Source organism: Lepidochelys olivacea, assembly GCF_965140295.1.
Source record: "Lepidochelys olivacea isolate rLepOli2 genome assembly, chromosome: 1".
Lineage (NCBI taxonomy): Eukaryota > Metazoa > Chordata > Testudines > Cheloniidae > Lepidochelys > Lepidochelys olivacea.
Window position 1 is genome coordinate 50,249,877 of NC_140411.1, and position 21,304 is coordinate 50,271,180.

Here is a 21,304-nt window from a genome sequence, read left to right on the forward strand (position 1 = left end):
TACAGAGGGTCACTCTAGCTTCCATTACTCCTTCCTTGGAGCTGGGGACTGGAATGCTGCCCTTGACCGTTATTTCCCAGTAGCAATTTATCAGAGGCACAAAAAGTTTCTAAGTTTCACAGTCAGCTGTTCCCACTACCAATTCACTGTTCTGCCGTTTTTTGATCTGTCAGCTGTTGCTCTGGTATTCCCAGTGCATGACAATGGTAACAGCATAACTGAGGAAATCAGAAGTCCATGTCTTCCTTACCTGGATAACAAGCTAATAAGAGGCTGTTCCAGGTCATAGTGTTGTCCAGCATAGACGTTATCCAGTCTACAGTTAGTGTGTTGGGCTTGCTGATAAACACAGAAGTCTGTCCTGTCTCCAGTACAGAAAATAGAATTTGTTGGGGCTGTCCTGGAGTCCATGAGGGCCAACGTCTTCCTTCCACTGGCAAGATTTCACATGATGCAAGGCATTGTTCTAGACTTAGACCTATTCCCTCATCACAATAAGAAGCTGTTTGAGGCTGCTAGGGCACATGGCAGTGTACACTTATTTTGTTCAAGAGCAACAGGGCTGCTGAGGTGTATTCACCAAGGAAGCACCATATGGCCATGACAGTTTGGATTCTGAATCAAATTTTATCCTCCCTAGATTGGTGAACAGATCCTCCCAAAGTTTTGTAAGTGAGTTCCCTTTGCCCTGCCTCAACAATCTCTCACTTTAGTCATGGGGGCCTCAGACTTGGGTTGGGGCTCACTTGGGTCTCATACAGATACAAGGTCTCTGGTCTCCCCGAGATCTCAGACTATATATAAATGTCAGGGAATTGAGAGCTACCCAGTTAGCTTTCATTGCATTTCTTCCACACACCAAGGGAAAGGGGCTTGTTGTTTCTGATCAACAATACAATGGCTGTGTCTTATGTAATCAAACAAGGAGAAGCCCAATTTTCACTGCAGTGTCAGGAAGCGATTCTACTTTGGGACTTCCGCGTTGCCAAGTCTATACTTCTGAAAGCAGTTTTCCTTCCAGGGATCCAGAAAACCTTGGCAGACTACCTAAGCAAATTGTGTATCAATCACCATGAGTGGTCCCTTTGTCTTGATATAACATCTGTTTTCTAGTTCTGGGGAACTCCCCAAGTGGATCTATTTGCAATAAAACACAACTGAAAGTGCCAGGTTTTGCTCCCAAGTGGGCCTCAGCCCTGGTTTACTAACATACACTTTTCTATTGATATGGTTAGTTAGTCTTCTGTAAGCTTTTCCTCCCATCCCTCGCCTGCCCAGAGTTTTGTGCAAAATCAAATAGGGCAAGGCTCATCTTTTACTCATCGCCGCGGCATGCTCCCATCAGTACTGTTTGTGGAGTTGTTCAGTCGATCACCCATTGTCACTCCTGCTACACGAAGACTTGATTTCGCCTAATCACAAGTGCCTCCTTCAATACAATCTACAAACCCTTCATCTGACAGTCTGGTGGCTTCATGGCTAACATCTACGGGGGGTCCTGGAAGTGCTTCTGAGTAGTAGTTGAAAACAGGTCACCGGCCTTCCACGAAGCCCGAGCTCAGAAGGTGTTGAAATATACCCCTGCTAGCCGACACCCTGAGAGCCCAGAGCTACAAGGTCCAGATCCACACCCTGGTCCTCGGACCCCTGCAATGAGCCAGTGCTGAGAGCATGCGGAGTCGGTCAGCACTACGCCGGCTCATAAGACAGCTCATGGTGTCCGACACCATCAGGTGGTCCAGAGACATCTAAACGGAACACATCACAGGACGCCATCAGTATCAGGTCGAGTAATAGAGACCATCAGCCAGGGAAATAACCCACTTCCTCCCCTGACGAACCAAGGGATGCGCTCCACCGGTCTACTTATTCGCTACACCAATACTGACTTGGGCTTTAAATACATTCTATGCGTGGCGTACCCGAGCCCACTTAACCACTGATGTTTTAAAAACTCCCGCACCCCAATCTGGGTCTATGCTGGTTATATACTATGTATATATCTTGTAAACCTTGTAACCGATACTTTCATAACTTAAGCCTGACCCCTAGATGTACAGTACCTTCCTTCTTAACTTGTTTAAATTTGATTTTAAACATTAACTTTAATAAAATTTTTACATCTTTACTTGGCTAAATGAAAGAGTTTCTCCATTTGGTTCAGAGTGAATGCAGTTTTCCCAGACCTCGCTTTTATTCAGCATGTTTTGGACTGTCTTCTGTCCTAAAGCATCAAGGGTTAGCAAATGCACCTCGCAGTTGTCTCAGCCTTCCTTCTGCCTATTGATAACTGCTCACTTTTTTTCGAATCTGATGTCCATTAAATTTCTGAAAGGCCTGGACAGACTTTTTCCACAGGTGCAGTATCCTGTTCCCATGGAACTTTAATCTAGTCTTAAAGCCAGTGGGTCCCCCCTTTGTTCCTGTAGTGACCTGCTCTCTTTTGAACCTTTCTATAAAGATTGCATTTCAGGCTGTTACGAAAGCCAGCAGGGAACTGAGGACATTTAGTATCAGATACAGTTTTCTTCAAAGATAATCTTCATCCTCACCCCATGTTTCTTGCTAAGGTGGTTTCCAGTTTTCATTTAACCAAGCAATCTTCTTGCCGACCTTTTTCTCAAAGCCTCATGGCCATAAGGGTGAGGACAGGCTTCATAATCTAGACGTTAGAAGAGCTTTATCTTTTTATCTGGACAGAACCAAGCAGTTTTAGGTCTTTGACATGATTGTTCATTGTGTTTGCAAACGGAATGAAAGGCTGTCCAGTATCCACTCAAAGGGTCTCACCTTGGATTTCCAATTGTATTCGCTTATGCTACCAGTTGGCTAATGTAATGCCTCCAGCTAGAGGTCATTAGGTGATTCAACTAGGTCCCAAGCAGCTTCTGCAGCCTTTCAGGCTCACATTCCCATATTAGACATTTGCAAAGCAGCAACCTGGTCTTCGTGTCATAAATTTGCCTCTATCTATGCAATCTCTCAACAGTCTAGAGACGATGTCAGATTTGGACAAGTAATCCTCCAATCCCTGTTCAAATAGACTCCAAAACAGAGGTGGGCTTGGATTTTGGAGTGGTAACTTGAACCAACTAGATATACATGACTAAGCTGAGAAAACGTGAACAGGTCACAGTAAAAAACTGTTAGTAAGCTTTCTCTAACTGTTGTGCTTTGAGATGTTGCACTTACCATTCTATGACCCACCCTTCTTCCCCTCTCTATCAGAATCTGGTAGTGAGAGGTGTCGGGGCAGCTCTGCCCTTTATGCCTGTGCGCTGTGCGAGAGGCACTGGGGGATGCTCATGTTGCCCCAACTGATATCGCAAAGGGAAAAACTTTCCAACTGTGCACTGGAGCACAGTTGGAAAGCTCCAGTGGAATGGACATGTACAACACATCTCAAAGAACAACAGTTATGGAAAGGCTAGTAACCATTTTTTTTACAGTTACCAGGTCATTTTCTTCTAGTTAATATCTCGTCCTGTAGGCTTCCCTGTTCTTTCTCACAACTCCTTCTCACTGACTGGACTTTCCACATTTTTCTTGAGTAAAGATGATTTCTCGTCATAAACTCTGATTACTAACTTAAGTCTTCACAGTATAGTTTGAAAGGAGAAATGTCCAATCTAAATTTGAATGGCATACTGGTGAACATGTCTGGTTTCAACTAAATGGAGACAGAGCAGATGTCAGTATGCATTTAAGCATTGTATTTGGATTGCAATATAATGATGTTGCTTTACTAAATGTATTATTGTTGTAAAATGATGTCATGATGTAAATATCCTTTTGGAATGCTCTCCCTTTTGTGTGAGAGGGGGTCTAAATACAATATAGCCTTATGTATAGGTAGGGAAATCAAGTGTTGTAATTTTTCAGCTACACTGAACCCAACACCAAGTATGAAACTGGGAATACTGTATTTGGAGAACATAATTTACGTATCGTTTTAAGTAACCTATTTTCTGCAAGCTCCTCCTAAACAAAACCAGGCAAGATACTATATCTTGGTCCTCTACCACTGTTAAAGAATAGGATTATGGGTATTTTTACAATGTCTTAATTATCCAGTTACTTGCATATTTTCACAGCTGAGAATCCAAGTGAGGAAGGCCCCACATGTTGGTAGGCCTTAATAGCCAGCTTTCTTAGAGTATTTTATGTCTTCTTGTTAACATTTCTATATATATTTATATACCCTTGCAAAGGTATTTGAAGTTGGTGCAAGATCTTACTCTAATACCTTAACTTTAGGGTTTTATTTGTTGAAGGTGAAAAATTGCCATAATTTACTTTTCTTCATGGATTGAAAGTCACTTTAGTCAAATAAGATCATTAAAATGTTTCATTAAAAAAAGTAACCTAATCTATCTTTTCAGTCAGAGATGGAGAAGCCCAGAGGTAGAAAGAAAGCAACCATCACAGATTCAGAAGAGAAGTTGGGTATAGATGACCTGAATAAATTGGGGCAAGAACAGAAACTTAGAGGGAGTCAGCGGGGGAGGAAGAGAGCTGCAGTTGTTTCAGAATCTGATGAACCACAGTGGCCAGAGGAAAAGAGACTAAAGGAAGATGTATTAGAAAGTGAGGATGAACAAAACAGTCCACCAAAGAAGGGAAGAAGAGGACGACCTCCTAAAGTAGCTAGTGGGGGTACACCAAAGGAAGAACCAGCAGCAAAGACATCTAAAAGGGGCAGAAAAAAAGCAGTGCCTGTAGCATCGGTAGTGGAGGAAGAGGAAGAGGAGGAGGAAGAAGGGCAAAGTGAAAACATGGAACAGAAGCCAAAAGGCAGGCAATACAGGACACCAAGAAGAGCGCAACAAAGGTGTGTCTCTTTTCTTATAAAGTGCATTCTTTTAATTAAAAAAAGAAAAGAAAAGAAAAAACCCCTTGGATATTAATTATAATTTGATATTTTGCAATTTGGGTCTTCCTCAAAACAGAGTAGAACCATCTGAAACTAGTGCGGTTGAATCAACACAGTCTACACCACAGAAAAGACGAGGAAGGCCACCAAAAACACCACCATCACAGCAAAAAAAAGTGTAAGTTCTGAATGTAACCTTCTGAATTTTCATCTAGCCTTCCTATTGAAAGGTCAGGCTTTATTCACTTGGAGACCATCTCAGTGGTTAATATTTTCTATACAAGATGTGCTACAGTCTACAGAGAGTTACTGTTCTTGAAGGTCTTGGGGCACATGGTTTGCCTCACTTCTCTGTAGTTACCTGTAGAACTGTAGGTATCTGAAGCTCTGTCACTACATATGACAGGAGTATGGTGAATAAAGAGGAAGAACTGGAAATATTAGTACATAAGCTAAATTATTACTTAATTGGCATCACAGAGACTAGGTGGGATAAGTTTCATGACTGGAATATTGGTATAGAGCAGGGATGACCAAACCCTGGCTCACAATCCACATGTGGCTCTTTTACAGTTAAAGTGAGGCTCGTGGAGCCCACCATGCCCCCCCACTCCATTCTCCACCTACCAGATGGGCAGGCCTTCTACCCTGCAGCAGGGTGGTGGGGCTTGGGACTTCAGTCCAGCGGTGTAGCCCCAAGACCCAGCTGGCAGCCCTGCAGTGCTGACGCCCTAAGCACTGACAGGTGTGCCCAGCTCTTGAAGTTATGAAGATTATCATATGTGGCTCAGAGGATCAGCAAGTTTGGCCACTCCTGGTATAGAGGGATATAGTTTGTTCAGGAAGGACAGGGAGGGCGTGTTGCATCATACAACAAGAATGGATATGCTTGTCTGAGGTCCAAAAGAAGGTGAGATCGGTAAAATTAAAAGGGATCAAAAATTGGTGTGAAATCATGGTTGAGTCTACTTTAGACCACCAAATCAGTACGAGGAGGTGGAGAAGGCATTGCTAGAACAAATTACAGAAATAGCAAAAACAGAAGACCTTTTAGTGATGTGGGACTTCAACTACACAGACATTTGTTGGAAAAGTTATATGGCAAAACGCAAAATTTCTAGTAAGTTCTTGGGATGTATTGGGGACAACTTTTTGTTCCAGAAAATGGAGGAAATAACCCGGAGGACGGTCATTTTAGACTTGATTCTGACTAACAGGAAGGAATTGGCAGTGAATCTGAAGAAGGAAGGAAATTTGGGTGAAAGTGGTCATGAAATGCTAGATTTCGTGAGTCTAAGGAAAGAAGGTAGAAAGAGCTTCAGAATAAAAACAATGGCCTTTAAAAAAAAAAAAAAGAAAAGGAGGGGGTGGAACTGGAAGGTAAGGTCCCATAGGAAGAAAATCTAGGGGATGAAGGAGTTCATGAGACTTGGCAGTTCCTCAGATTAAAGTTAAAGTGTTAAAGGCATAACTGCAAACTATCCCAGTGCAAAGGAAAGATAGGAAGAAGCCAATATGGCTGCATAAGGAGCTCTATAATTACCTGAAAATAAAAAAGGAATCCTACACCAAGTGGAAACATAGATGAATTGCCAAAGAGGAGTACAAAAGAATAGCACAAGATTGGAGGGACAAAATCAGAAAGGCTAGAGCACAAAATGAGCATGGGACATAAAAGAAAGTAAGAACAAGTTCTTTGGGAGCAAGAGAAACTAAGGAAAGTGTAGGTCCTCTACTTTCCAGGGAAGGAGAGCTAATAACTGATGACATCAAGAAGGGCTGTTTTGCTTCAGTCTTCACTAAAAAGGTTAATGGTGACCAGAAGTTCAACACAATTAATATTAACAACAAGGGGAAAGGAGGGCAAACCAAAATAGGAAAATAACAGATTAAAGAATATTTAGATAAGTGAGATGTATTCAAGTTGGCAGGGCTTGATGAAATTCATCCTAGGGTATTTAAGGAACTAGCTGAAGCAATCTCAGAACCTCTAATAATTATCTTTGAGAACTGATGGAGGATGGGTGAGATCCCAGAGGACTGGAAAAAGGTGAGCATAATACCTATCTTTAAAAACGGGAAGAAAGGATACATGGAATTATAGACCAGTGAGCCTGACTTCAATACCTGGGAAGATACTGGAATAAACAATCAGTTTATAAGTACCTAGGGAATAATAGGGATATAAGGATTGTATAATTGTATAATCCATAACAGTATGGATTTGTCAGGAACAAATTATGCCAAGCCAACCTTACTGGCCTGTTGGATAGGAGAGAAACAGTAAACATGGTATATCTTGATTTTAGTAAGGCTTTTGACACAGTCCCACGTGACAGTCTCATAAGCAAATTAGGGAAATGTAGTCTAAATGAAATTACTAGAGGTGGGTGAGCAACTGGTTGAATGATCATACTGAAAGAGTAGTTATTAATGGTTCACTGTCAAACTGGGAGGATTTATCTAGTGAGGACTTGCAGGGGTGAGTCCTGGGTCTGATACTATGCAGTATTTTCAAAAATGACTTGGATAATGGAGTGGCGAGCATGCATGTGTGGATGACCCCAAACTGGGATGGGTTGCAAGCACTTTGGAGGACAGGAGTAGCATTCCAAAGGACCTTGACAAATTGGAGAATTAATATGAAATTCAATAAAGAGAAGTGCAAAGTACTTCACTTAGGAAGGAAAAAATCAGATTGCTAAGCAGAAGGGTTCATGCATTTTGGAGGTGGCCACTCAAAATGATATGGGCAATTGGGGATTAGTGTTATGCGTAAAGGGTTTGAAGTGGGCAATTAAGGATAGCAGGCCGTGTGGTATATTACAAATTGTTGTAATCAGCCATAAAACCAGTGACTGTTAACTCCATGTTTTTTGGAGTCTAGCAAAGTTCCTAAGCTTGCCTTTTGAAGGTGTTGTGCAGGTTTCCCTTGAGGATAAGTATTGAAAGATCAGATATGGAGTGATTGCTTTGTGAAAAGTGTTTTCCCATGAGATATACGGTGTTTTTGTCTTTCATTTTACCACAAAACCAGTGCTGTACCCGAGAACCATGAAACCAAAAATATACCTGAGATACATCTATCTTTTCATAAGGGTTATTGATACGAAAAAAAACCCCACCCCTTGGCCTGCAATTTGACTTAAGGTGTTAGAAAGAAAAATATATCCAATTTAATTGCAACATAAATAGTCCCAAACATATTAATGGTCTGGCCTCATAAATGTGTTTTACTCCTGATATATTATCCTGGAGTAATTTTGGTTGCAAAATCACTCAGCCTAATAGAATTTCTACCCTCTGGTTACAGATAAAAGTAGGTGGGCACTTAGAGTAGAAGTTTTACAGGAAGCATATTAAGAACAACTGTTTAAAAGGCTAGCTGGAAGTGTTTTTCCATTGCAGAGTTTATTTATGTGCTTAAAGACCCATGTGCTGTAACATTAATCTGTGATTTTTAATTTTAGTCGTGCTGGACGCACCAAACAAGCAGCAAGTAAAGAAAATGAATCTAGTGAAGAGATGGATATATTTCAGGGTAGTTCTCCTATCAGTGATGACATTCCCCAAGAAGAAGTAATGGAGGAAGAGGAAGTTTCCACGATCAGTGTAAGATACATGTTTAAAATGTGTTCTGTAGATCTGGGTGGTACCTTTCTGTATGCCTAATGTTGATGAGCAAAAACTCACTTTTCACATTCTGATAGTGTATATTTTAGCTCTCAAGATATACTTACAAGTAGAGCTGGTGAGAATATCCGTGAGTGTTTTTTTGGTGAAAAACAGGAATTCTGCAAAATTGAAATTTTGTATGGGAAATTGTCGATTTTTGTCAGACACTTTCAATTTTCTGTAGGGAAAATTTAAACAAAATTTTGTTTCAAGACAGTATTAATCTCAGCATGTGCCTGAGCTGCTGTGATGCCTCACGAGAGTTGTAATTCATGTGCTTCTTACCTCCTTTCTTCTCCATGGGCAGAACACCCCAGCCAAACGGCATCTCCTGTGATACATCACAGTCATGGGATTCCTATGATGCACGTGGGCCAGAGGAAAGGAGAGATTGTCAGACATTCTGGGAGTCCTGTGATTGTGGGAAATATGGTTCAGTTGGGGAACCTAGCCCTTGGAAAATTGGGGACACGACCTGATCAATAACTCCCATGAAGTATTGCAGTGGCTCAGGTATATGCAGATTAATGCCCTGAAATGAAACATTTTGACATTTCTGAATAAAAAATGATCAATGTCACTAGCTGAATGTGTGAAATATAAGAGTAATAAAATATTTGTGGAATTTAGCTTTTGTCATTTTAACTTTGATTTTTTTAATGGCAATGCTAAAGCATGTATATTTGCATAAGGATTTTATTATATAAGCAACCTTCTCTCTAAATTAACAATTTTTAAATACGTATTTCCTAGTTTTCTTCCAGGAAAAAAAATGATCCTTAATAGTTAAGATTAGATATACTGGGGACATCAACTTTTGTGTGGTGCCTGGCTCCTAAATTCAGTAGGAGATGGGAAGGTTTGCAAGTTAAATTCCTGAGTTATAGAAAGAGAGGAGTCTGTAGTTTTTGAGCTGGAATAAAGGTCTTTCAGGACTGTATAATTTATTATGGAAGATGGACAATGAGTGGCCAGAATAAAAATTAAGATTGGAGGCACTCCCTGGATCAGTGTATTTCCTTTTTATTTTTTTAAGCCCCATTCCTTCCTCACCTACATTCCATATTGTCCTTTAAACTTTAAAGGAATTTGGCAGCTCTTTCTCCACTACATCTGAAAAACTTTCATTTGCCTTGTCCTCTGAAGCTGAGGAACTCTGCACGTTAGGAAAGTTTCAACTACTATGATGTGCCAAGCAAACAGACTTCAAACTAAGATAATTTAACACTTATGGCTTAGTTTTATATACTTACCATTTTAAATGCTAATGCTTTTAAGCAAAAAATGCTCAAGTACTTAACCAGCTCAGTAAGAATGAAGTTTGCTGGTGTTGGAAAATACTAAGCAGCTCAGTGAAGTCCCGGAATGACCCTAAATTACAGGGTATTGGGGAGCCACTGAACATCCTTGAATATGTGGTTGACTGCATTCATCTCCAGAATTGGAAACCTCATACGTCAGAAGAGATGATTGGAAGAGAGATGCAGCCAACAGCCCCTGGATCCTGAGGAGTTTATTGGGTCTTTAGAGATTTGGTTTCTGGGGAACTACTTAGCCCATTGAACTCAAAGTATAATTTAGTATCTGTATTGCAGTAGCACATGGAAGCCCCAGTTATGGAGCCATGGCCCCATTGTGCTAGGCACTGTAAAAACTCGTAAAAAGATTCTCCCTGTTGAACAAAACCGTCCCGATGACTATCCCTTGGGGCACTCCACTTGATACTGGCTGCCAGCTAGACATGGAGCCATTGATCACTACCCGTTGAGCCCGACAATCTAGCCAGTTTTCTATCCACCTTATAGACCATTCATCCAGCCCATACTACTTTAACTTACTGGCAAGAATACTGTAGGAGACCATATCAAAAGCTTTGCTAAAGTCAAGGAACAATACGTCCACCTCTTTCCCCTCATCCATAGAGCCAGTTATCTCGTCATAGAAGGCAATTAGATTAGTCAGGCATGACTTGCCCTTGGTGAATCCATGCTGACTGTTCCTGATCATTTTCCTCTTCTCTAAGTGCTTCAGAATTGATTCCTTGAGGACCTGTTCCATGATTTTCCCAGGGACTGAGGTGAGGCTGACTGGCCTGTAGTTTCCCGGATCCTCCTCCTTCTCTTTTTTAAAGATGGGCACTACATTAGCCTTTTTCCAGTTGTCCAGGACTTCCCCCGATCGCCATGAGTTTTCAAAGATAATGGTGAATGGCTCTGCAATCACATCCGCCAACTCCGGTGCAGTGCATCCGGCCCCATGGACTTGTGCTCGTCCAGCTTTTCTAAACATCAACTGTCTAGCCATTGTAAGGTTCTTTGTAGGTAAAATATAGCTATATTTATATAAAGAAAAGGAGTACTAGTGGCACCTTAGAGACTAACCAATTTATTTGAGCATAAGCTTCTGTGAGCTACAGCTCGCTTCATCAGATGCATTCAGTGGAAAATACGGTGAGGAGATTTATATACACACAACATGAAAAAATGGGTGTTATCATACACACTGTAAGGGGAGTGATCACTTAAGATGAGCTATTACCAGCAGGAGAGCGGGGGGGAAATTGTTGGGGGCTGAAGGTGATGACTAGTGGCGTTCTGTTGTTATCTTTGTAGGGCCTGTCCTGTAGTAGGTGACCATGATTTCAACAATTTACATCCCACCATCAACCTCAGCCTGGACCAGTCCACACAAGAGATCCACTTCCTGGACACTACAGTGCTAATAAGCAATGGTCACATAAACGCCACCCTATACCGGAAACCTACTGACCGCTATTCCTACCTACATGCCTCCAGCTTTCACCCAGACCACACCACACAATCCATCGTCTACAGCCAAGCTCTACGATACAACCGCATTTGCTCCAACCCCTCAGACAGAGACAAACACGTACAAGATCTCTATCAAGTATTCTTACAACTACAATACCCACCTGCTGAAGTGAAGAAACAAATTGACAGAGCCAGAAGAGTACCCAGAAGTCACCTACTACAGGACAGGCCCAACAAAGATAATAACAGAACACCACTAGCCATCACCTTCAGCCCCCAACTAAAACCTCTCCCACGTATCATCAAGGATCTACAACCTATCCTGAAGGACGACCGATCACTCTCTCAAATCTTGGGAGACAGGCCAGTCCTTGGCTACAGACAGCCCCCCAACCTGAAGCAAATACTCACTAGCAACCACACAACAGAACCACCAACCCAGAAAGCTATCCTTGCAACAAAGCCTGTTGCCAACTGTGTCCACATATCTATTCAGGGGACACCATCATAGGGCCTAATCACATCAGCCACACTATCAGAGGCTCGTTCACCTGCACATCTACAAATGTGATATGTGCCAGCAATGGCCCTCTGCCATGTACATTGGTCAAACTGGACAGTCTCTACGTAAAAGAATAAATGGACACAAATCAGATGTCAAGAATTATAACATTCATAAACCAGTTGGAGAACACTTCAATCTCTCTGATCACTCGATTACAGACCTAAAGGTCGCAATATTACAACAAAAAGACTTCAAAAACAGACTCCAGCAAGAGACTGCTGAATTGGAATTAATTTGCAAACTGGATACAATTAACTTAGGCTTGAATAGAGACTGAGAGTGGATGTGTCATTATACAAAGTAAATCTATTTCCCCATGTTTATTTCTCCCCCCACCCCCCCTCCCCGTTCCTCAGACGTTCCTGTTAACTGCTGGAAATGGCCCACCTTGATTATCACTACAAAAGGTTTTCTTCGCCCCTCCCCACTGGTAATAGCTCATCTTGAGTGATCACTCTCCTTACAATGTGTATGATAACACCCATTTTTTCATATTGTGTGTCTATAAATCTCCTCACTGTATTTTCCACTGAATGCATCCAATGAAGTGAGCTGTAGCTCACGAAAGCTTATGCTCAAATAAATTGGTTAGTCTCTAAGGTGCCACAAGTACTCCTTTTCTTTTTGCGAATACAGACTAACAGAGCTGCTACTCTGAAACCTATATTTATGGAGCTCAGTAAATTGAACAAAAGTTCTTCTTCGAGTGCTTGCTCATGTTGATTTCATTGTAGGTGCAGGCATGCCCACGTGTGCGGTCATCGGACATTTTTGCCTTTGCAGTATCTGTAGGGCTGGCTGTGTCACCCCCTTGTGTGCCGCGCTCACGTCCTGGTATATCAGGCGCTGCTGGCCCTACGCACTCTCAGTTCCTTCTTACCCCCCATGGTGGTGAGTTGGAGTGCCTTTCCTTGCTTGTCAAGGACTTTTGGTTTTCCTTATCTTGGACTTTGTGCCCTTAGGCTTGTACATAGTTATCTTTACTGTTAAGTATTTGTTAAGTGTTGTAGTTAGAGTTGGGTCCCAGTGGGGACTTCACCGGGCATGTCCCCATCTCTGGGCTTTAAGCCCTGCGATTCCTGTAACAGGCCTATGCCTGTTAGCGACCCCCATGGCAGCTGCCTCAAGTGCCTGGGGGAAGTGCACGTTAAAGAGAGGTGCCAGATTTGTAAGAACTTTCGGCCTCGCACCTAGAAGGAGAGGGATATCAGACTCAGGGCTCTCCTTATGAAATCTGCCCAGGATCAGAGCTGGCCCGTCATGAGTCACCCAGCACCTCGACATCAGTGCGAAATGCACCAAGGTGCCTACCGGGCACTGTTCTTTGTCACTGGTTCCTAAGAAGAGGGCTAAAAACCACAGCTCCCCGGCGCCGACGAAGGTGGCAGTGAACAAGGAGCCTGCCCCGAATTATCCACCCATGCTGGAGCCCCACAGTTGACCATCCCCTGCTGAGGCCTTTAGCCTGTGGAAATGTCCTCCTCTGACTCCAGTGAGTACAGGACCGACTGTCCTGCTGGCACCAACACCTTCTCGAACTCAGGCACCAAACGAGCTCAAACCTCCGTCTGTGCTTACAGCACAGCCAGTGCTGCACGCCTTGAGTAAGGCTCCCCAAGCCAGTCAATAAGGTTTCCCAGGGAGCAGTGGAGCACTGCCGATCCCTCGAGACAATGGCGTGCTCTCCACCTCCAGACCAACGGGTGCCAGTACCATCATCTAGATCATCACAAAATTATCTTCAGTCTCTGGCGTCGCAGTCGCTGCTGTTGTGATGTGATTCACCAAGGGAAAGCTGCTAGTCCCCCTATTATCAAAGTCAGTCATAGTCCCAGACGCTATTCCCAGTCACCAACACTGTGGGAATGATCTCCCTCCTGCTTCTAATCTCCCTGACACTACACCCGTTCACCGTGCCATTGGTACCGGTCCCCAGGGCACCTGTCTCCAGTGTTGGTGGTCTTGAGGCAAACTCAGGCCTTGACAGCCTTTCCATGGTCTCTAGAGGGTGGCTCATCAGCAACTGAATGGCGTTTCAGCCCATCGCCCTGATCTGAGCGGCGATACTGGGCATTCGAGCTAGTGGTGGCATCGGGACAGTGACAACCAGGACAGTGGCTGCTCAGTGGTCATGTTGGAACACCTGGGGGGGTCCAGTCATGGTGTTGCCCCCCCTCGGCTCACTTGTCGGCTGCAGCTGCGGAGCAGTGATCATCGGCACCAGGCCCCATGCTGGAGGCACACCCAGTGTCCGAGGTTCAGGAGGCTGCACCTATACCTTACCCATCCTCCCCAGCGGAGGAGGAACAAGCCCACCATCCATCGGTTCAGTACTCCTAGTCATCCCGACAAGGCAGTCACTGGGCCCTTCAGTGCCAGCCCGCCCGACGACTTGAAGGACCACTAGGCCTTGTTCCGGCAGGTGGCTGACAACCTGGGCCTGCAAGTGGATGAGATGGCTGAGGAAGAGGACACTCTCTTCAGCGTGCTGTCAGCCTCCACCCATACCCATATTGCACTACCCGTGCACACAGGGGTCTTGAAAATTGCCAGAGGCATCAGGTAGATGCCCTTCCACCTCAAAGCAGGCCGAGAAGAAGTACTTTGTGCTGGCCAAAAGCTTTGAATATCTCTATACCCACTCTCCTCCTGGCTCGCTGGTGGTCTCTGCGGCCAATGAAAAAGAGAAGCAGGGGCACACCAACTCCACCCCACAAAATAAGGAGGCCAAAAGACTTGACTTGTTCGGAAGAAACATTTATTCCACTGCAAGTCTACAACTTCGGGTGGTGAATCACCAGGCCCTCCTGGGCTGCTACATCTTCAGTTTATGGGACTTTCTCCATAAATTCAAGAGGTCCCTCTCACAGGACTGAGCCCAGGAGTTTGTTACTCTGGTTCAGGAGCGCACCTCGGCGGCCTGCTCTGCTCTTCAGATGGCGTGGGACTCGGAGGACTCAGCAGCCAGGGTGGTGGCATCCATGATGGTTATGAGGTACATCTCCTGGCTTCAAGTCACTGGTCTCTCCCAAGAGATGCCGACCTCTATCCAAGACCTTCCCATCGATCGGAGCGATCTGTTTTCCAAGCAGACTGATGCAAGGCTGCACGAGGTGAAGGACACCAAGGCCATCTCCATTCATTGGGTAGCCACACACTGCAACTGGAGCGTAAGCCATTCCAGCTGCCCCCACTGTCGAGGTCATGGCAGTCTCGCCCGGACCCGTGAGAAGGAGGGACAGGGGCACTGTTTTTGGTCGTTGCCTCCCTTCTACCTCCCACTCGCCTGTGCAAGTCAGACAGACCAAGTATTCTGCAGTGCAGAAACGCTTGTTTTGATGGCACAATTGAGAGCGATGCCCCAGCCAATTTCCTGGGTTCGCTACCTTTCCTGAACTGCTGTTCCCCTCCACTTGGCCTGGTTGTGGGTTACGTCAGACCTCTAGGTCCTGGACATAATATTGCAGGGCTATATCCCACAATTTTTGTCCGCTTCCTCCCACCCCCTGCGTCTGGGGGCTGTGGAGGAGGTTCCTTGGGACAAGAAAGGAAAGTAATTCTACTCCCAGTACTTCCTAATTCTGAAAGGGGACCTCAGACCCATCCTGGACCTGTGCAGCCTCAACATGTCTCTCAAGAAGTTGAAGTTTCGCATGGTCTCCCTGGCCTCCATCATCCCCTCCCTGGATCCAAGAGACTGGCACACTGCTGTCGACTTGAAGGACACTTACTTCCACATTTCTATATTCCCAGGCCACAGGCGCTTCTTCCGTTTTGTAGCGGGTGGGCACCCTTTCCAGTTCATGGCACTACCCTTTGGCCTCTCTTCAGCGCCGAGGGTGTTAACAAAGTGCATGGTGCTTGTGGTCACTAACCTCAGATGTCGGAGGGTCCACCTGTTTCTGTATCTCAACAACTGGCTCATGAAGGGCTGGCTCTCCAGATAAGATACAGAGAAGTCTTCGCTTGGTGCGCTCCACCTCCTGCAACCTGGGTCTGTTAATAAACACACAAAAGTCCATGTTCATGCCAGTCCAACACATAGAGTTCATCGGGGCTGTTCTCGACTCCACATGGACGAGAGCCTTCATTGCAGAAGCTTGGTTTCAGGCCATGGCAGGCTTGATTTGCCAGTTAAGAAGGCACCCACTCACCACATCCCACACATGTCTGCATCTGGTGGGGCACATGGGCATGAGCACGTACGTGGTCAGTAATGCTCGATTTCATCTGCGGCCGCTGCAGGTGTGATTGGCCTCGGTCTATATCCCCAACAAATATTCCCTGGACCGAGTGGTCACAGTACCGAGCCACATCCTTTCATCCCTGAGTTGGTGGTTGGACCCCAAGTCGGTGTTGCAGAGGGTTCCCTTTGCGGCCCCTTTCCAGTCACTGATCCTGTTCTCAGACCTCTCAAATCTGGGCTGGGGAGCCCACCTGGGCGAACTCAGCCAGGGCTGCTGGCTGCAGGACGATCTGGCCCTCCATGTCAATGTCAGGGAACTCAGAGCAGTTCGCCTGGCCTGCCAGGCGTTCTTGCCCCACCTGAAAGGCAAGGTGGTACAGAGTCCTGGCTGACAATACTGCTGTGATGTACTACATCAAAAGGCGGGGAGGGGTCAGATCCTCAGTCTTTTTTGTCAGGAGGCGCTAAGCCTATGGGCTTCTGTGTGTGGTACGCCATTCATTTGATTGCCGCCCATCTGCTTGGCTCCAGGAATGTCATTGCAGATCGCCTCAGCAGGACCTTCTCATCTTGCCATGAATGGTCCCTCCATCCAGAGGTGGTCAGGTTGATATTCTCCAACAGTGGGGAACTCCCCAGGTGGACCTGTTCATGTCCAGGCAGAACAGAAAGTGCCACCAGTTTTGCTTCTTCCAAGGTCTGGACAAGAGCTCCTTTGGACGCCTTCCTCATTCCGTGGATGGGGAGTGCTCATGTATGCCTTTCCACCAGTGCTATTGATTCACAGGTGTTCTGGTGCAGATCAGACAGGATAGAGGGAGAGTCAGCCTCATGGTCCTGTCAGCACTGGTTTGGACCTATCGACAGCAGCCCTTCTCCTGCTGCGCCTTCGACCGGATCTGCCATCACAGAACCACAGCAACCTGCTGCATCCGAACCTGGCTGCGCTGCACCTGACGGGGTGGCTGAATGTGGACGAAAGAGCGTGTTCGGCCCATGTTCAGCGGGTGTTGCTCGGCAGCAGAAAACCCTTGATCAGGGCAACCTATCTGGCGAAGCGGAAAAGGTTAGAGTGCTGGGCCTTGGAGAGGCATCTTTGGGCTGAGCAAGCCTGGCTGTAGGACATCCTGGATTACTTGTTGCATTTGAAACTTCAAGTGTTGTCCTTTTCCTCCGTTAAGGGTCCCCCTAGCGGCCATCTCAGCACCCCCTGGTCCAGGGTGGGTCCCTCTTCACCCATCCTATGACGGTGCCTTCCTTGAAAGGGCTGGAATGCCTCTACCCACATGTCCAGGAGCTAGTTCCCCTTTGGGACTTGAACCTTGTGCTTTCCAGACTCTCAGGTCCTCCCTTCAAACCCTTGGCTTCCTGTTCCCTCCTCCTCCTGTCCTGGAAGGTCTCCTTTTTGGTCGCTATAACATCGACCCATAGGGTGTTGGAGATCAGGGTGCTCACTTTGGAACCACCCTGTATGGTTTTTTTTCAAGGAGAAGGTTAAGCTGCGTCCTCACTTGGCGTTCCTGCCCAAGGTTGTGTCCCAGTTTCATACTGGCCAGGATATATTTTTACTGGTCCTCTGCCCGAAGCCCCATGCATTGGATATGAGGAATGAAGTCTTCACACCCTGGGTGGCAGGTGGGCACTGGCTTTCTACATAGAACAAAACCATTCCGTAAGTCAATGCAGCTGTTCGTCACAGTGGCAGATAGGATGAAAGGTCACCCTGTGTCTGCACAGAGGATCACGGCCTGCATCCGTTACTGCTATGAGCTGGCTAAGATACCCCCTCCAGCAATTGTAACATGACTAGGGCATGGGCATCATCGGCAGCGTTCTCAGCACAGGTGCCAGTGCAAGAAATCTGTCAGGCCGCGACCTGGTCTTCCATTCACATGTTCGTGTTGCATTATGCACTGACCAAGCAAACTTGTGACAACACTGGCTTTGGCAGAGGTGTGCTACAATCTGCGAAGCTGTGAACTCTGAGCCCACTCCAAAGATTCTGCTTGTGAGTCACCTACAGTAGAATCAGCATGAGAAAGCACTCGAAGAAAAAATGGTTACCCACCTTTTCGCAACTGTTGTTCTTTGAGATGTGTTGTTCATGTCCATTCCATTAGCCACCCTCCGGCCCCTCTGTGTTGGAGTTGTCGGCAAGAAGGAACTGAGAGGGCATAGGGCCAGCAGCGCCTGATGTACCAGCACATGAGCGTGGCACTCAAGGGGGTGACACAGCCAGCCATATGGATACCATTAAGGCAAAAATCTCAGATGACCGTGCACGTGGGCACATGTGCACCTACAATGGAATGGACATGAGCAACACATCTTGAACAACAGTTACGAAAATGTGAGTAACTGTTTTTTCCCTCTAGTTCCCATTTGTCAAAGAGCTGCTAAGCAATCCCTGAGTACCTGCCTGCTGAGTTTAGAAAGTCTGCAAGAGTCCTTACAGGCCTTAGAAGTAGATGTAGAAAATAGTATTTCTTTCTGGTTCGTACTGTTTTCTCAGTTTGCTTCTACAGCATACATTGAAACTGCTATGACAGATAATTTCAATAATTTAAGTTCTGAGATATTACCAGTATCTGTAATTGTGCCAAGTTTAAGGCGTGTTACTTCTATGAATTTTAGGCTTGGTAGATGCAAGGAATACACGATACCAAGTTTAAATTTTAAATAGGTATTTTTAGTTCCTTCAAACTTTAGATTTATTTGTAATTTTCAGAAAATTCAGTTTTTATTTCTTTCCTGCCTTTCTTAAGAATTAGTTTTTTGTTTTAAATTTGGGAACGATAGACTAACATTTTTGTATCTAAGCACAGGATTTAATTCCTCCTATAATTGCAAATCTCAATGTAAACTGGGGAACTGCAAACAATGCCACAATACTATAGAACAGATGTAATTGCTGAAAAGCATAACTTATAAGAATCAAATTTACTATTTGGGCCAATTCCAAGAACTGTTCATCTACAGTTTTTGGTAACTGGTATCTCCCAGAAAGGTGGGTTTTGTTTTGTTTTTTGTAATACTAGAAGGAGACAGACCGAGGGAGCTCCTATAAATTTATCATTTCATAGGTTATAAAGAACTATGTAAATTCATATTTACATATGTGCATCCGATGAAGTGAGCTGTAGCTCACGAAAGCTCATGCTCAAATAAATTGGTTAGTCTCTAAGGTGCCACAAGTACTCCTTTTCTTTTTTCGAATACAGACTAACACGGCTGTTACTCTGAAACCTGTAAATTCATTGTCAGTCTCAACATTTTTCCCATAATGGAATACATTTATACATGAACTTTTTCACAATAATGTATGTGCAGCTTTTTTTTTCATTTTATAAATGCAATTTTTAAATTTAATTATTTATTTATTTTTAATCTCTTGACTCTCTCTTCAATAACAGGTACGTCGCAGAACTTCCAAAAGAGAGAGGCGATGAAGAAGCATGTAATTATCCATGTTCCAAGGTGAAAGCTTTGAAGAATGCTCATAATTTGAAGCTTGAGGCTGAATGAAGCTGTTGGTGCACAAAATGGGGTTGCTGAAGAAAAAAACTTACTTTACATTTACTACCCCTACGTTTGCAGTCCCTAGGTCACAAGCTTTAGCCACACACATGTTGATATCATTAACTGTGGATTTTTGTGAAGTGTAATGTGTGCTGCCTTTGTAGACATGAACTAAAGAAGAAACTTGTAAATAGCCCTTTTTTAATGTTTCTGACTTCTGAAGTGCTTGTATAGCTTTTATCAGTGGCTTTAAACTGACAGTGCCCAACTGTTTATTAGATCTGTTGATTTAAAAAAAGAAAAAAGTTTTTGTTAGAATGGATCTCAAGCAATATCTGTCAGTGTTCATATTTGTACTCTCCTTGGCATTTAACTGTGAAAAAAAAATCAGTTGAATAAATAGTGCCATTTTCTTTTGTCACTATTTGTTGAGGGGGGGAAAGAAAACGATTGATCTTTGTTTCCTTTGTATCTAATCTAGAGTTTACTTTTAAGCACCCACCTGTCGTCAAAGTGCTAAATTACTTTCTTTTACCAGTGAACGATGGCCGATAGAATAATACAACAGATTCCAATTATGAAATAAGTTGTCTGATTCACTTTACACCTCAGTATTGATGCCAGGCTTTTCTGGACTTCTAGTGGCATTGAAAATTCAAAAAGGATTTAAAATATTTTAATTTTAAAAATGTGTTAAATAATGTACTGAATACCCTATCCATTTTATCTTCCCCTATCAGTTTTTATTAATCTACTGTATCAATAAAATTCTGTAACTGAATGAGTTTTTAATAGTCTAGTATGTTAATGTGTATAGATATTTCCTCCTGAACATTATGTTCACACAGAGCAAATTATTACTACATTATAATATGAAATCTGATATATAAACATTCATGAAAATACAGTTCTTATTACAATGTAAAGTTAATCACAAAGAAAAAAAATTTTATTGATGCAGTGTGTCTTTATAAAGCTGTTCTTGAGAGCCAAGTGTTTTGTATTTTATAGTGAGTTGCATGTTTATGAAAAATGTGTTGAAAATGGGATGTAATTTTTTTTGGAAACTCTTACCTAGCAGTAGTATATGGTAGGTTGCCTCATGAGAGCACCTTCTACCAAGAGTTTATTATACTTATTTTTTGTGAGCCAAATTTTTTTTGGTATGAAGAGCTAAATTGTCATTGAATGACCAGCTGTAGGTCTTTGCAGTCAGGTATTTGAGATTTGAATGAAGCTCACTTTTATTTAGTGCTACCTTAGAGTTGTTAAATTTTTGTTTGTTGGGTGTAAACTACAAAGAACAGAGACGAAATATGTAAGGCAGTATCCTGTGTGCAGTTTTACAAACTGTCTTTGAACCAAAATGTATAGGTTATTATTTTATGCTTAGCCAAGCACGTTTTTATAATTTCAGGTGCACTTCTCCCTTTGGTTCCTTACAGTTGACTGAAAAAGATTAGTTTCTAACTTATTAAATCTTTATCTCATTAAATAATGGAGCATTTTCATATAACCCATCAAAGCATATGTTCTTAAGTTATAATTGCGAAATAGCAGATAGAGCATAGGGATGTGAGAGAGGATGATAGTGTTGAAACATGGTTTTACCGATTTCAAGACTACATCATAAGAACTTTGACTGTTTTCTTTTGACTTTTTCAATTTAAAATTTCTGTTCATTGAAAACTTCATTTTCAAAAAGTAGATTATTC

The 21,304-nt window shown here is 43.7% G+C and overlaps 1 protein-coding gene across 2 annotated transcripts in view; it reads left to right on the forward strand.

Moving 5' to 3' along the window:
* The window catches only part of PDS5B (PDS5 cohesin associated factor B), a 259,724-nt gene extending 239,354 nt beyond the window's left edge, over positions 1–20,370 (forward strand). For both annotated transcript variants that reach the window (XM_084617358.1, XM_084617359.1), the window contains exons 33-36: positions 4,383–4,831; positions 4,950–5,051; positions 8,344–8,485; positions 19,484–20,370. In XM_084617358.1, the coding sequence (XP_084473484.1) occupies positions 4,383–4,831; positions 4,950–5,051; positions 8,344–8,485; positions 19,484–19,519 (729 nt within the window). In that variant the 3' untranslated portion in view covers positions 19,520–20,370. The remainder of the gene's footprint in view (positions 1–4,382; positions 4,832–4,949; positions 5,052–8,343; positions 8,486–19,483) is intronic.
* The last annotated feature ends 934 nt before the right edge of the window (positions 20,371–21,304 follow it).